The sequence below is a fragment of the Zingiber officinale genome, chromosome 2B (assembly GCF_018446385.1).
Source record: "Zingiber officinale cultivar Zhangliang chromosome 2B, Zo_v1.1, whole genome shotgun sequence".
NCBI classification, from domain to species: domain Eukaryota; kingdom Viridiplantae; phylum Streptophyta; class Magnoliopsida; order Zingiberales; family Zingiberaceae; genus Zingiber; species Zingiber officinale.
The window spans coordinates 54,818,343-54,834,129 of record NC_055989.1 but is presented as its reverse complement, the minus strand read 5'-3'; the positions used below and the strand labels follow the sequence as shown (position 1 = coordinate 54,834,129).

General features: G+C 34.4%; 1 protein-coding gene across 4 annotated transcripts in view; it reads right to left on the bottom strand.

The window, feature by feature from the left end:
- The window catches only part of LOC122045655 (OVARIAN TUMOR DOMAIN-containing deubiquitinating enzyme 3-like), a 40,469-nt gene extending 29,498 nt beyond the window's left edge, over window positions 1-10,971 (bottom strand). For 2 of the 4 annotated variants that reach the window (XM_042605972.1, XM_042605971.1), the window contains exons 1-7: window positions 10,810-10,971; window positions 10,608-10,719; window positions 10,410-10,500; window positions 9,950-10,013; window positions 9,569-9,674; window positions 9,440-9,494; window positions 8,540-8,593 (exon numbers count right to left, since the gene is read on the bottom strand). In XM_042605972.1, the coding sequence (XP_042461906.1) occupies window positions 8,540-8,593; window positions 9,440-9,494; window positions 9,569-9,674; window positions 9,950-10,013; window positions 10,410-10,500; window positions 10,608-10,719; window positions 10,810-10,951 (624 nt within the window). In that variant the 5' untranslated portion in view covers window positions 10,952-10,971. Of the gene's footprint in view, window positions 1-8,229; window positions 8,349-8,539; window positions 8,594-9,439; window positions 9,495-9,568; window positions 9,675-9,949; window positions 10,014-10,409; window positions 10,501-10,607; window positions 10,720-10,809 lie in introns of all 4 variants that reach the window. The other 2 variants (XR_006130062.1, XM_042605973.1) reach the window with 2 other exon arrangements.
- Window positions 10,972-15,787: the final 4,816 nt, after the last annotated feature.

The following is a 15,787-nucleotide window of genomic DNA, read 5'->3' as shown; positions in this document are numbered from 1 at the left end:
AAAAAATCAAAATATAAATTTAATTAATTATATTTTTTAGAATTTTTTTAATTTTTTTAGAATATTAGAATATAAATCTGAATTACTATAATTTTTTTAATTTTTAAATTTAATTTTAAATAATAAAAAATATTATAATTTATATCTGAATTTTTATAATTTTTTAAAAATTTTAAACAGATTTATTATAATTTTTTAATTTTTAAATACACTTTAAAACATTAAAAAATAATTTTTTAGAATATTAATTAAAATTTTAATTTAAATATATTTTTTATATATTTTATTGAGATAATTTAATTAGGGTTTAAGCCTGTTTGGAATATCACAGCTACTTGGGAATTGTTATAAATCTAAAATTTAATTTATTTTCTTAAACTAAGTCACAGGTCACGACAACGCAATCACACGGCTCAACAACGGTGGATCGCAGGGTTAGACGGCACCAAAGGCATCGCGGGACGCATCAGGTGCCGCCGGAGGCGTCCAACAACTCCTTTGGCGCCACCTGTGAACGCCGGCGAATAGGGGAAATCGTACCTCCGGAGTGGTCGCCTCGCCGCTACCGCCTTGTTGCTGCTAATCGATCGCTTGCTAGTGCCTTTTTATAAGGTTTTTTGCAATCGATTAATCGCGACAGAAGGAATCGATTCAATTCATTCTATAGCTCGATTAATCGATCGCGAGCTATCGTGCGTGCTGTCGCAAATGTGCGCATATCACGCGTCGCAAGCACAGCGCCGTGCCCGCGAGTATCACGCGCCGAAATCACAGCGTGTCAGGTGCCGATTTAGGCCAGGCGACAGAACGGTAAAAATTATCTGTGCATAGAACGACATTCTTTTCCCCGCTCCTAGTCTATCGTACACATTCCTAATTTTCATCTTAAGCTGCTAAATTTGATTTCTGATAATAGTTTAGTAAATATGTTGGCCAAATTTGATTTTAACTGAACATAATTAAGTTCAATATCTCCTTTGGATACATGATCTCTTACAAAATGATGTTTTACTTCTATATGTTTGGTTCTTGAATGATGCACTAAATTTTTGGTTAAATTAATTGAACTTATGTTATCAATAAAAATTTTTGTATTTTTATATTCTAAGTCTTGTAATGTGTGCATCATACATAATAATTGTACTACACACTCACCCATATCTATATATTCTGCCTCAATTATAGATAAAGGAACACAATGTTATTTTCCTACTAAACCAGCTGACAAGTGATTGTCCAAGTAATTGGCATCCACCACTTATACTTTTTCAATCTAATTTACAGCTAGCATAGTTTGAGTCAGAATATTTTAAAAGTTCAAAATTAGTTATTCTAGGTACCACATTCCTATATTTTATGTACCTTTTAGATATCTGAAAATTCTTTTAACATTTTTTAGATGAGATTCTTAGCATAGGTTTGATATTTAGCATACATACTAACTGCAAATAGTATATTAGGTCGACTTGCAGTTAGGTATAACAGACTACCTATGACACTTCTATAATCCTTTAGGTCTACCGATGTTCCATTAGGATTACTATCTATATTTCCATTTATTGGCATAGACGTTTTTATTTCTTTAGAATTATCCATTCCAAATTTTATAAGCAATTCTGTTGTATATTTTTCTTGATAGACATAATTACCTCTATTAGTTTGTTTAATTTGTAAGTCTAAGAAGAATGTTAACTTACCTACTAGACTCATTTCAAATTCTTGCTTCATTAGGTTTATAAATTCTTATAAAAAATCTGAGTTTGTAGATTCAAAAATTATGTTATCGATGTATACTTGGGCTATAAAAATATTGGATTTAAGAGTTTTTACAAAGAGGGTTGGGTCAATTCAACCTTATTTGAATTCTTTGGAAATTAGATAGGAGGTTAACCTTTCATATCAGGTCCTGAGTGCTTGTTTAAGATCATACAATGCTTTCTTTAGTTTAAACGCATGGTTAGGATAGTCTAGACTCTCAAATCCAGGTGGTTGATCTACATAGACTTCTTCTTTTATAGCATTTAAGAAGGCGGATTTAACATCCATTTGATAAAGTTTAAATCTTTTATGAGTCGCATAGCTTAGTAGCATTCTAATAGACTCAAGTCTAGCTACGACATTGGTTTAGTCAAGTCTCTCTATTTGACTAAACCCTTTAGTTACTAGTCTAACTTTATTTCTAACAATTTTCCCATTTTCACTTAGTTTATTTCTAAATACCCATTTTGTTTCTATAATCTTCTTACGATCAGGTAATGGTACTAAATCTCAAACTTCATTTCTTTCAAATTGGGCCAGTTCTTACTGTATGGCAATAATCCAATTTAGGTCAAGCAGGGATTTTCTACTGTTTAGATTCAATCTTAAAAATTAAAGATATTTAACTTAGGTTTCTAAATGATGATATAATTTGAACCCTTAGTTCTGGGTCACCTATTATTTGTTCAATTGGGTAATTTATTATAGTAAATTTCAAATGAGTTTATTATACTTCTTATTTATTGTTATTCTATTTTGTACATAGGAGATTATACTAACAGCTTCTGTCTAAAAATATTTTGATAGTTGATATCCATTAAACATTGTCCTAGTGGCTTCTTGAAAGGTTCTATTTTTTTCTTTCAACTATTCCATTTTGTTAAGGTGTATTAGGGCACAAGAATTTTTGATGGTACTCATTTTCTAAGCAGAATTTAGTAAACCTATGGTTTTTAAACTCCCCACCGTTATCACTTCTAATTCTTTTAATTTTTAAGTCTTTTTTGTTTTCAATTTATTTAAAAATTCACTAAATATTTCATCTTTATTTTTTTTAAATTTTACCCAAGTGAATCTTGAGTAATCATAAATTATTGCTAGACAATATAAATTCCCATTAATAGATTTAATCTCGTGTGAGTCAAATAAATCTAAGTGTAATAATTCAAGTGGTGAATTAGTTTGAGTTTGATCAATTGGTATGTGGGTTGATTTGGTTTGTTTTCCTTGTTGACAAGTATTATAAATTATTGAGTCCAAGTTGGGTAGTTTTGGTAGTCCTCTAACTAAGCCATTTAGTTTGGTGAGGTTTCTAAAGTGAGTGTGGAACAGTCTTCTATGTCATAACCAAGTTTCCTCATTTTATGTCAAGTGACACTTAAGTAAGGAGTTGGATAGGTTAATTGTGTAAATATTATTATTTCTAAATTCTTTTAATTTTATTGTGGGTCTTTCATATGTTTAATTAAACATTCAGTGGATGTAAACCTAACCTCATACTCTGAATCACACAATTGACTAACACTGAATTAGTTGAATTTGAAATTTTTAACAAGTAGTATTTTATGAATAATGAAATTGGATTCTAATTCAATGTTACATATTCCAATTACCTTAAATTTACCATTGTTTCCAAAGGCAAATGTTCCTAGTCTTTTGAATGTCAATTTGTGAACATTATTTGATCCTCAGTCATGTGTCGAGAACAACCACTGTCTAATATCTATTTAGATTCTTACAAAGAGTTGGAATAAAAAATTTAGCTTAAGTATCAACTTAACTTTGTTTAAGTTGTATTATTTTGATTTTATTTTTAATTTTTTAAGTTAATTTTAAATTTAGGTTTTATTTTAAGTTTAAGTTTAAATTTTATTTTATTTTATTTAGCTTAATTTAATTTAATTTATTTTGAAGGGGAGATTTGGCGCAACGGTAAAATTGTTGTTTTATGACCAAAAGGTCACGTGTTCGAATCCTGGAAACAACCTCTTGCAAAAAACAAGTAAGACTACGCATAATGGACCTTCCTCGGGACCCCGCATAGCGGGAGTTTCGTATACCGGGCTACCTTTTTTTATTTTATTTAATTTATTTTATTTTATTTTAAATTAATTTAATTAATCCTTATTCATCTCACTCGATGAATAAGACACAGTACCGTAGTGCATGTTATTTGCAGATGATATTATTTTGGTTGATTAAACACGTGAAGGCGTAAATGCTAAACTAGAATCTTGGAGAGAAACACTAGAAGAGAAAGGTTGTAAGCTTAGTAGATTAAAGACAGAATATATGGAATTTAAGTTTAGCAATATTAGAAGTAATGAAACAATTGTTAAGATAGGAGAGGACGAGTTGTCCGGAACCGAGAGATTTAAATATTTAGGATCATTTTTGCAAAACGATGGAGGGATTGAGAGAGATGTCTTACATAGAATACAAGCAAGATGGGTGAAATGGAGGGGAGCGTCGAATGTTTTATGTGATCGTAAAGTACCTCTTAAACTTAAAGGTAAGTTCTATAAAACCGCAGTTAGACATGCTATGTTATATGGAGCTGAATGTTGGGCTATGACTCGAGCACATGAGCAGAAGATGAGAGTTGTAGAGATGAGGATGTTAAGGTGGATGTGTGTGCATACGAGGATGGACAAAATAAGGAATGAGAGCATTCGAGAGAAAGTCGGAGTTACATCTATTGAGGAAAAACTCCGAGAGACACGTTTAAGATGGTATGGACATGTACTTAGACGACCAATAAATGCTCCAGTTAGGCGATGTGAAACTATGATAAACATGCATATCAAACGAGGAAGAGGAAGACCAAAAAAGACTTGGTTAGCGACAATAAAACAAGATAAAATTTATTTAAATATAAATGATGATATAATAGGAGATAGAGCTCAATGGCGTAAAAGGATTCATACAGCCGACCCAACCTAGTGGGAAAAGGCTTGGTTGTTGTTGTTGTTGTTGTTGCATCTCACTCGATCTATATTTTTAATTACGGGAATCCTATAATTTTGTGAGATGAGTTAAGTTGAATTTCAGGGTTTAGTTTAACTTGTGCTAGATTCTAAGTTTAGCTTTGGGTTAATCATGTAGACATTCTTTGAATAAATTTCTAGACTGTGGTAAGTCACACGACCATATGCTTCAAGATTTTTCAAATAGTCCTGCCCAAATAACTTAATACAAAACTTTAGCAACCAGCTAGGATTAGTAAAGGGTAGCTTCAGTTAGTTCCACTAAGCCAAATACACCAAGTCGAAGTCATATCTTCCTAGACAAGCATAAACAAAACTTCCCTAACCTACTATCATTCCAAACTTCTCCAATACTGTTTGTCTTAAATTTTGTCCCTAATTGTCCTAGTCCTAGTTACCCTTAATAAGTAAGGGGTTTATGTTTTTGAGGTGCCAACTAATTTGAAGCCTCCCTGAATCATAGATTTTTCCTTTTAAGTTTTTGTTTAATTTTATAGTTATAGTAAACTTGATTATAGTTTTGTTTATGGGTTTTGTAATTTTGGTTGAATTTATGTTTTGATTTTGTAAATTTTCTTAATTGATTTAAATTATCTTATGGTTTATTTTTGATAATATGAATTTTATCTTTAAGTACATAATATTGATTTTGTCTAACGTGGTTAGTTAAATAAGTTTTAGGAACTCAAACTTTAGTTAGTTTTTTATTTTGAGTTAGGGTTAGAAATGATTTAAGGGTAGAGTTTAGAGTTAGAATTGTATTCGAGTCCGAATTTATTATACACAGCTCTTTGGAATCCAAATAGCATGTTTCAAAACTTAATTCCCGAGATAAACTTTTTCAACTGATCTTTTAGTTCTTTAACTTGACTTTTCAAACAGAATTTTCTTCCTTTGAATTTCTATCTTAAACTTGATCAATTAAAGAGGTTAAGTTCAGTTGTTCCTTAAAGGTGTTATTTTCTTTAACGAGGAGTTTAGCGTGTTCCTCAGTTTTTGTTAATTTTTTATTTAAGCAGGAAATTATTTTAAAAAACTTTCCAGTATAATTAAAATCTGCCCCATTTGGTTCGTCTGAACCGGATATGGATCTATTGCTCGACTCGTATTCGGACTCGTCATGATTCGATTCGCCTCCTATTGCCATCAGCGCGAGGTAACTTGCTTGTTTTGGTTCGTCGGCTTCATATCCGTCTAAGGAAGACTCGTCCCGCGTCGCTTGAAGCACCTTTTCTGCTTTGTCTTCTTTGTCTTGTCTTCGTTCGGGCATTCATGTTTGAAGTACTCCTTCTTGTTGCAACCGTAGCACGTGACTTCGCCTTTGGATTGTTGGATGTGGACTTGGACATCTTCTTCATGTCGTGCTTGGAGAAGTTTCTCTTGCGTCTAGTGAACATTTTTCTTACCATGTTCACTAGCTGCTCTTCTTCATCGGACTCCATCTCCGGCTCAGGTTTGGCTCGAGTTCGTGCTTTGGCTTCCTTTGAAGTACCTGCAAGGAAAGTAATCCCTTTCTCGACCTTTATAACGTTAATTTGTTCATACAGTTCCAATTCACAAAACAGCTCGTCTAACTTTAACTTTGAAAGGTTCCTCGAAACTTATAGGCATCTACGATCGATGAGCATTTTGAGGAAATGAATTAAGAGCATACCTAATAATGTCGCAGTTTTCGAGTTGATGTTCGATCATATGTAGGTCATTGAGGATGTCCTTGATCCTCGTGTATAGTTGGCTTGCGGTTTCTTCGTCCTGCATTTTGATATTAAATAACGAATTTAAAAAAAGGTTATGTTTTGGTACCCTTGAATCGGTCGTTCCCTTGTGTAGTTCGACCAGTTTGTCCCATAATTCCTTTGCGTTATTGAATGGTCTGACTCGGCTCAGTTCTTCCTTGGTCAGCCCGCATTAGAAGGTATTCAGTGCCTTGTTGTCAGTCTAGGCCTTCTTCATATCCGAGTTCCAATCCTCAGAATCGATAGGTGTTTTGGTTGCTTCGTCAACCGGCGCCTTGTATCCTCGTTAGATGGTGAACCATTGATTGATATTCGTCTTCAGGTATACCTCCATTCTTCTCTTCCAACAGGGGAAGTCATCACCGCTCAAGAGTGGAAGGCGAGTAGTGTTGTACCCTTCAAGTTGGGTTATTTGAATTATCTTGCAAAAAAAAATAAATAAAAGAAATGTCCCAAGACTAGGTCTTGGATTAGCAGAGTTTGAAGTAAGAAGAAATATCGACGACTTGAGTAGTGTTGCACCAACTTTAAGTAAAAACCGAACGAGAACGAATTATTTAAAGAGCTAAACTTTACCAATTCAAATAAAATACGAAAAATTGAAATCCATAAAAAAAAAACAAACCAACTTCGTCGGCTTGATTAGTGGTTGCACCAATTCAGAGCTAAGGGCTCTAATACCACTTGTTGGATCGAGACGCACATGAGAGTGGGGTAATCACATGATTTTAGAATCTTTTTCTTTTTCTTTTGATAAGAGAGTACGCAGCAGAATTAAATGCATAAACAAAAAGCCAAAACACAAGTACGCAAGCAGTTTCACTTGGTTTGGAGTCTTCGGGAATTCCTACTCAAGACTCAGATCCTACGGACCTATCGACAGGTAATCCACTAAATAAACCGCCAGAAGAGAGGATCGGGTACAAAAAAAAAAATAGGAAAAGTATAACAAGCTACACTTTCCTTTATGCAAAAATTAAGTACAATATTAAATGTTTGTTACTCAACACCTTCGAAGATGATCGGATCAGGCTCGGTGTTGGACGGCTCCTCAGTAGTAGTCGGGCGCAATAGTGCTATAGCAGAGCTTCGAAGCCGGTGCAATTGGAACATCAAACGGACGCGTAGAAACTTGTAGAAGTGATGTTCTTGAGTTGTATCAAAGCCTTGGGCAAAAACCTCTTTTAAAGAGGGTTGAAAGCGCCTTCCATAGCACTGAAGGCGCCTTCGATAGGCAAAGTTTATCTCGCAAAACCAATGTCTTATCGTTGTTGAGGTCTTTTGAGTTATCCAACTGAAGGCGCCTTCCAAACTCTCAAAGGCGCCTTTTCTGCTCAAGGCGTCGCTTGGAAGGCGTCTTCCGTCACCTGGAAGGCGGCGCCTGAAAGGCGCCTCGGGTACTATTCACCCGAGACATTTTGTGCTCCTTTTGCCTCACAAAATGTGTTAGTCTGACACAAAATATCTAACCTACAAAACAAAATTAGCATAATAATATAATAGCAGTAATAATTAGTTCTTGTCCTTCTAAAACCAGGAACTAATCAAGGTCTCAATTTAGGGATCCAAAATGGACCTAAATTGGACCGACGTCTATTGTCCTCTCAAACAGAACACGTCCTCACTAAGTCACTCTCCTTAGTCACTTACCTTCACTTACCAAATGTCAAGTTACCTCCTTGACGTCCAATCTGACCTGCCAAAATCACACATTCAGACTTTGTCAATCAGGAATCAAATATCCCAACCTCCTGCCGGAATCGCACATCCAGACTTCAATCCATCGGGAATCAAACATCCTGACCTCCTGTCCGAATTCCACATTTGGACTTCCGCCTAGTGTCTGGTCCCGTCAAGTTAATCAACCCTGCGCACTCAGTAATAAGGTTAGATCAACAATATATCTAACTTTAATTCACTTGTTATTTATCAAAACTCAGATTTGATCATTAGTGTCAACACTACTAACGTGGGCATAACCAACATTAAGAGCACATCTACAATTTCTTAATTGACTGTGGTTCTAGAACCAATAACTTTAACAAATCAGAAACTTACTTCATGCTCAGGTATATAAACAATGATGGGTTGCCGGCACAGTTTGGACAATACCTGATGACAAACTTAATATTAGATGAAATTTCAAAATTCAAATGGTTAATTTAACATTCCTTATCAGTGTTTACAGTCGATAAATTATAAATGTCACATGTAAAATAAAACATAAAAAGAGAGAAAAACTTTGTTCATGCAACAACAAAATTTTAATCTTTGTAAATGAATATATATATATATATATATATATATATATATATTGCAAGTTAACAAATAGACCAGAGGAGAGGGCAGAAACAGTACACGAAGGGTATGAGTTGGAAGGAGCGATATTGTTTTTCAATGTTATATCACAAGGCAAGCTTTGTACCCATTCAAACAAGATTAGTAAGCATCAACATGTTTTGAAACATTTCAACGTGCTTCTAAAGTTTGATATTGTTCTTAATATGGTGGCCCTTCTACTTTTAACTCGCATAGACGTTGATTTAAGATTTTACTCTGAGTGGGCCTTCTTTCTCCCAAAAACACTGAATTTTTAACAAAATGCCCAAGAATAGAAAAGTTTCCAAACTCTACCACAGTTACAGTGGTGAACATTTTCAACCTAAAATTCACAAGTCAAGTAGAAGTTCCAGAGTGAGATTGGAAACCTAAATCAAGGAGCCAAATTGAGAAGACAAAATGCAAAGACTAACTTGAGAATAAAGTCAGGTTTTAGTTAGTAGAATGGGATTTCCCACAGGTTCACAAACAGGTATATGTCAACTTAATATTTTGTCAGATGAACACAATGAAGTTAGAAATTTGGAAATAGAGCTTCCTGCCCTTGCATATGTATGTAGCCTTGAATGTTTATCTATATCATGGTCAGAAGAATGACAAGGGATTCAGTAAATTTACCAACAGCTCTGACTCTCCTCCCCAAAAATCAGATCGTCCAATACGTTGACAGTATCTGAAAATGACAGTGCTCAAAACAAATTAGGAAGTTGCTAATGAGGATAATAGAAAATGCACATGTAAACTCACTGTTTCAATGATTCATCCACAGTGATTGCTATAAGTGCTTCTTCATACTGGCGTCGTTCAGTTTCATTGTCACATATTATCTCTTTGACTGCCATACGCAACTCGTCTAGATAATTTGAGATATTAAGTTATACGAGATGACAAGTTAAGATTTTGTGGAGTAAACAGAACCAAAAGCATATAAGTGAAGGAAGAGTTGAAATGAAGAGAAGCTGACAAGGATATAATAAAATTAACAAACAAGACAAATTTTGAAGCTTCAGTTGCCATTACATCTTGAACTTTGAGAATATATTAAACGTTCTTAGCTATAACAGAACTGTCCCACTTCCATTTAATAGATATTATAAGTCCCATCCCACAAGAAAAATAACACACTACCTGCATCATCCTTTTCTTGTCTTAAGCTAAGTGCCAGTCCTTTGTAATTTGCCATTCCCTTTACCTAAAAGAATAAGTTGATGACTGGTGAATCATTTCCATAGTGTGACAAACAGAAAATTTAGCTAGCAAACATTCAGCTGTGCTTCAATCTGGGATTAAATTTTAAGCATTAGAGATAGATTTCAATAAGAAAAATGGGGAATCCAGAAAAGTCTAGTCAATGCACAATCCAAGCGTTTGATTTCTCAATAAAGAATAGCATGAAGCAACATACTTCTACAGCATTCAGTGCAGTATCAGTTTCTTAATCCGAAGTCTCCTAATAGACGGCATTTATCATGAGACTATTATCTAAAAATAGCATAAATTAAACGCAAACGATGCATTTGAAGATAGCTAACACAAAAGAAATATGAAGAACAAATTTCAAGGTTAGTCAACAAAGAAAAAATTGTACCAGAGCACGGAACATGCACCGACCGTCGCCTGTGACTTTGTGAACTGCGTAGCGCTCTACTTTCTTTGTCGCCGGCGAGACACCCCCTCCCCTTGAATCCAAATTTTTTTTAAAAAAAAGTAATCGATTAAACAAAAGGAATGCCCTTTAGTGAATTCCTGGTAAAAAAAAAGGACTTTGGAACAGATATAAAAGTACAAGGAGGAACCGATCCTAGCAAAAAATCGGACGTCGGGAGCAGACAGGGGAACCGGCGTCGGGAGGAGCTCGAACTGAGCAGTCCCATTTCTCAGCTGCTCAAGGAGGACTTCTGCAAACTCATATGAACGATTCTTTTGGACCCAGAAAACCTACTGAACGAGAGAAGCGAAGAAGGTCGAGATACGGTTCGAGAGCATACCATTCGAAGGAAGCCTGCCGCCTTTCGCCATCGACTGAAGGAAGCAGAAAAAAAAGGATTCTGCGGCGAGGAGGTAGCGGAGCGGGGAAGACGGGAAGGGAATCGGATGATCCTGATCCAAACTCCAATGGACCTGACACATCAACTAATTGGGCTGATTGAGCTCGAACCGTGTCCAATCTGATCAACTTATTTGGGTAATTTTTTTTAAAAAGCATCCCTAATTATTATAATCGTTAAAAAATTAATTCTTATTTTTAAAAAATAAAAAAGAATATTTTATTCCTGCATGAAGCCTGTGAATAAGAACCGACGTACGTGAAAGAAATATGGATGGGCATAAAAGATAACAAGTGCTCTCTAAATTACTTTCTACTTTTCCTTTATTTGTAATATATGTTAGGTAGTGTTTTCTTGCCTACTTTCAATACTCCTTTCGAGTTAGTCAGGGCTGGACCTTCTATAATACCTGTGAGGCAGCTTGCCTCAGGGCCCAATTTAAGAAAGAGCCCATTTTTTTAAAAAAAATATATTCATCAAAATATAAAACCTTACAGATCCATTGAAGCGTAGAGTCGCTTAAGGCGTTAAAGGATCCCTAAAATTATCGCTCACATATCTTCCTTTATCTCTACAGCTAGAAGAAGAGTCACGCTGATCTCTTCAACAATCAAAGTTTTGTTGATCTCTTCCTCTCTTCTAGGAACAGAATCCTTTAAAAAAGATAACTTTCTTTCTATTTTTATATGTCATGCAATTGTTACTTCCTTTTTTTTATTTGTCTCTCACATTTCTTATTATTAATCTTATGAATTCTTATTTAATTTAGTAATCTTTTGTCTCTTGTTAAAGATAACACTATTGTAATGCTAATGTGGCTTGATATTAAATATGCCAATGATAATTAAATTTAAAGGAAAACTATGTTAATTGACATTCAATTTCTCTGATTTTTATTATTTTCAACTTTTTTGTTGAATGTTTTCAGTGTTCAAGTCCTTGATGAACATTTTATTTAAGCCCGCCATAGTTTTAAGATTGGATAAAAATATGATATGATTTAGCATGATGGTATTTACATATATTATGATTTAGTAAATTTTTCCTACATTTAGATGTTGAAACTATTTTAATCTATGAACTATCGGTGCAGATTAATATTTAGGCTTTTAGCAAACATGCCTCCTATAAGAAAACAATTATCTGGAGCAGAAAAAAAGAAGAAAAAATAAAAGGAAGAAACTTTAATTCAAAGTCAAGCAGGAAGTCTTAATAAGTATTTCACTAGCAGCCAAAAAGCAAAGCAAACAGAAGTAGTAGAAAAAGTGAATCAGGATGACACTGATAATAAGTTGAATGATCAAGAATATAGTGAATTGAATGAACTTCACAATGAAGACCCAAAATAATCTGAAAATGATAAAGGTGAAGCCAGTATGCCTAAAAATGGCAATGATGTAGATATAAATCAAGAGATATTGTTTCCTTTAAATGTTGATGATCGAGGAAATTAGGACAAAATTCAAAATATTAGGGACTTTCTAGTTGAAAGAGGTCCTAGAAAAGATGATAGTATTTTATTTTCTCTTGAAAACACCGGAAGACACTTCAATCCATCACATTATAAGAGGCAGTTGTCAAATGGTGAGAAAAGTGACAGAAGATGGTTAGTATATTCTATTTCTATGGACAAGATCTTCTATTTTTGTTACAAATTATTCAAGACTCAAAGAACCACAATGAAACTTGGTCATCTGGTTGATGAAGGATACAAAGATTGGAAGAATATTAGTCGATGTCTTAATCTTCATGAAACTAGTAAAGATTATATTGATTGCATGACTAGTTGGATCGAATTAGGAACAAGACTTCGAAAGAAAAAAAACAATTGATGAAAATATGCAAGTAGCAATTAACAAAGAGAAAGAACATTGGAAACATGTATTGAAGAGAATAATTGTAGTTGTGCAAAGAATTGTAAAAAATAATTTGGCACTTCGGGAAGATAATGAGAAGCTTTATGTCGAGAATAATGGAATCTTTTTACAACTAATTGAAATGATTGCTGAATTTGATTCAATAATAGAGGAACACCTTCGGCATCTTCAAGAAAAATAGATTTATTACACTTATCTTGGGCCCAAAATCCAAAATGAATTGATATAGATGTTGGCGGTTGAAGTAAGAAGTTCAATTGTTGCAAAAATTAAACATGCAATGTATTTCACTGTCATACTTGATTGTACTCCAGATGCAAGTCACGAGGAGCAGATGTCCCTTATAATTAGATGTGTGGATGATTCAGAAAATGCAATAGCGATTAAGGAATTTTGGATAGGATTTTTGAAAGTTGATGAAACTTCAGGGCTTGAGCTTTTTACAGAGGTTAAAAATATTTTGAGCAATCTTGAACTTGACATTGATAATATAAGAGGTCAAGGATATGACAACAGATCTAATATGAAAGGAAAGCACAAGGGTGTACAGAGTAGATTACTTGAAATTAATCCTACAGCTTTCTACTCTCCATGTGGATGCCACAGTCTTAATCTCACATTATGTGATATGGTGAAATGTTATCCTAAAGCAATGTCCTTTTTCGGTATTATACAATGCATATATTCATTGTTCTCTTCTTCTACCAAGCGATGGCAAATCTTCAAAGATCATGTGCAAGGTCTTACGATCAAGCCATTATCACAAACACGATGGGAAAGCCATGTTGAAAGCGTGAAGCCCATAAAAGATCAAACTTCAAAAATACGAGATGCTTTAATTGATTTGGCAAACATTTTTGATGACTCAAAAATAAAGAGTGAAGCTGAGGGTTTGACATCATTTGAACTTGAGAATTTTGAATTTGTGTCTGGAATGATAATTTGGTACAAGTTGTTAAATGAGATTAACATTGTTAGTAAGTTTCTCTAAGTAAAGAATATGGATATTGTTATGGCTATTAGACAATTAAAGAGACTTATTGTTAGGATGTATACTAAAAGCCTAGCTTTTTGTATGAACATTTATTTTGAAATAAGAATCACATTGATCAAATGTCTGCATTTAGTAAAATGCAGTTGTCCATTTAATTTATATTATAGATAACATGGTGTGTGGTGTCACACAGAAGATCATGTTATCAGTTCCTTATAAATTATAAATAGCAGCTCACAACCAAGATGGATTGGGATAAACTATTGGAATACTTGTAGTGTAATTTGGTACTAGTTTATCTTGAGTATAAAATTATACTAGTACACTATGTTGGATCACGACGGTCGGCTAGAAGGGGGGTTAAATAGCCTGAAAAAAATAAAAACACAAAACCCTTCTCGACTTTTCTTAAACTAACACTTGCATAAAATAAATAAGCAGAAAGTAAAAGAAGATGCTCACAAAGATTTGACTTTGTTACAACCGGGGAGACTGTTAATCTAAGGAAAATATCGCACTAGTACTCTTTCAGGCGGAGAAACCTCTTACAGCAATAACGCACAAAGAAATAGAAGCTAAACTATAACTATAAGTGCACTAGTGTTGGAATACACAATTTCTGAGTTGATACCAAGCTTCTGGACCAAGACTATATTTATAGCTTTGGTCGGAGTACCCCGAAGGGATTTCGGGCACCTTGGGGGGATAAAACTTTATCCCCAACGCATAGATATCGGTTTGACCGAGATCTGAATATATTTTCGGTCTGGGCACCCGGAGGGGTTCGGGGCGCCCCGGACTGTTCCGGGCGCCATGGCTAGGGAAGTCAACCCCCGTTGACTTTTTTCAGCCCGGGTCTTCTGCTCCGGCTCTGTTCGCCTCAGACTGAGTATTCCGCTTGCTTGGGTGATCTCTGTCATCCGGAATAAGGCTCACCCGAACCCAACTTCCTGTCTGCTCGAGCAGGCTTCCGCTCCAACTTCTCGTCCCTCGGAATTGTCGCGTGCTTCCTTCTCGTCCGCCAGCGTACTCATCTGCAGTCTTCGTCCATCGATCACATCCTATACCGACCTTCTCGCTAGCTGCGTCTCTTGCTCCCCGAGTAGTCTTTCGCTCCGGCTTCTCATCCCTCGGAACCACCGCACGCTTCCTTCTCGTCCGTCGGTGTACTCTTCCACAATGCCTCGTCCCTCGGACGCACCGCGTGTCATCCTTCTCACTAGTTGCGTCTTTCACTCGACTACCTGTGCTCCTAAGCTCCTGCACACTTAGACACAAGGTTAAAAACACACAAGACCAAACTTAACTTGTTGATCGCACCAAAATAATCTTGGGGTTCCAACAATCTCTCCCTTTTTGATGTGAATAACCCAAGTTAAGATAGGGTAAATAGACATAAAAAATAAACTAACTAATTTTGCAATAAAGTGCAAAAAATTAGAAAATTAAAATTTTTGGTCTACCTCCCCCTAGACTAATATTTTTTTCTTCTCCCCCTTTGATCACATAAAAAATTGGGGTTCAACGACAAACTCTAAGGGAAAATTTTGAAACTTTGAAAAAAAATTTTGCAACAATTTTCAACGAAAAAATATTCTAAGTTAAAAAAATATTCTAAGTTAAAAAAATATTCTAAGAAAACTTTAGGTAAGAAAATTTTCTAAGTAAAAAAAACTCTAAGTATGAAAAATCTTCTATGTAAAGCTTTAAGTAAAAATCTTGACTTAGGAAATTTTGCAAAAATATTTTTGAAAAAATTTTCTAAGTAAAAATTTAAATAGAAATTTCTAATTTCAGAATAACTTTTAATTTATTTTTATAAGTATAAATGTTACGCAAAAAAAATTTCTAAGTAAAAAAATTTGAAAAAAATATTTAAAAAACTTTTTAAAGCATTATTAAATTTTAACCTTAATGCTTTCTCAGAAAGTTAATTAAACATTTAATTTTAATATTTTGGCTTACAAGTTGTGGTGAGACACTAGACCTTCTTGGTTATTGGAGCAACAACCACTTCCTTAGACAAAGGCTCATAAAGAAATTTTAA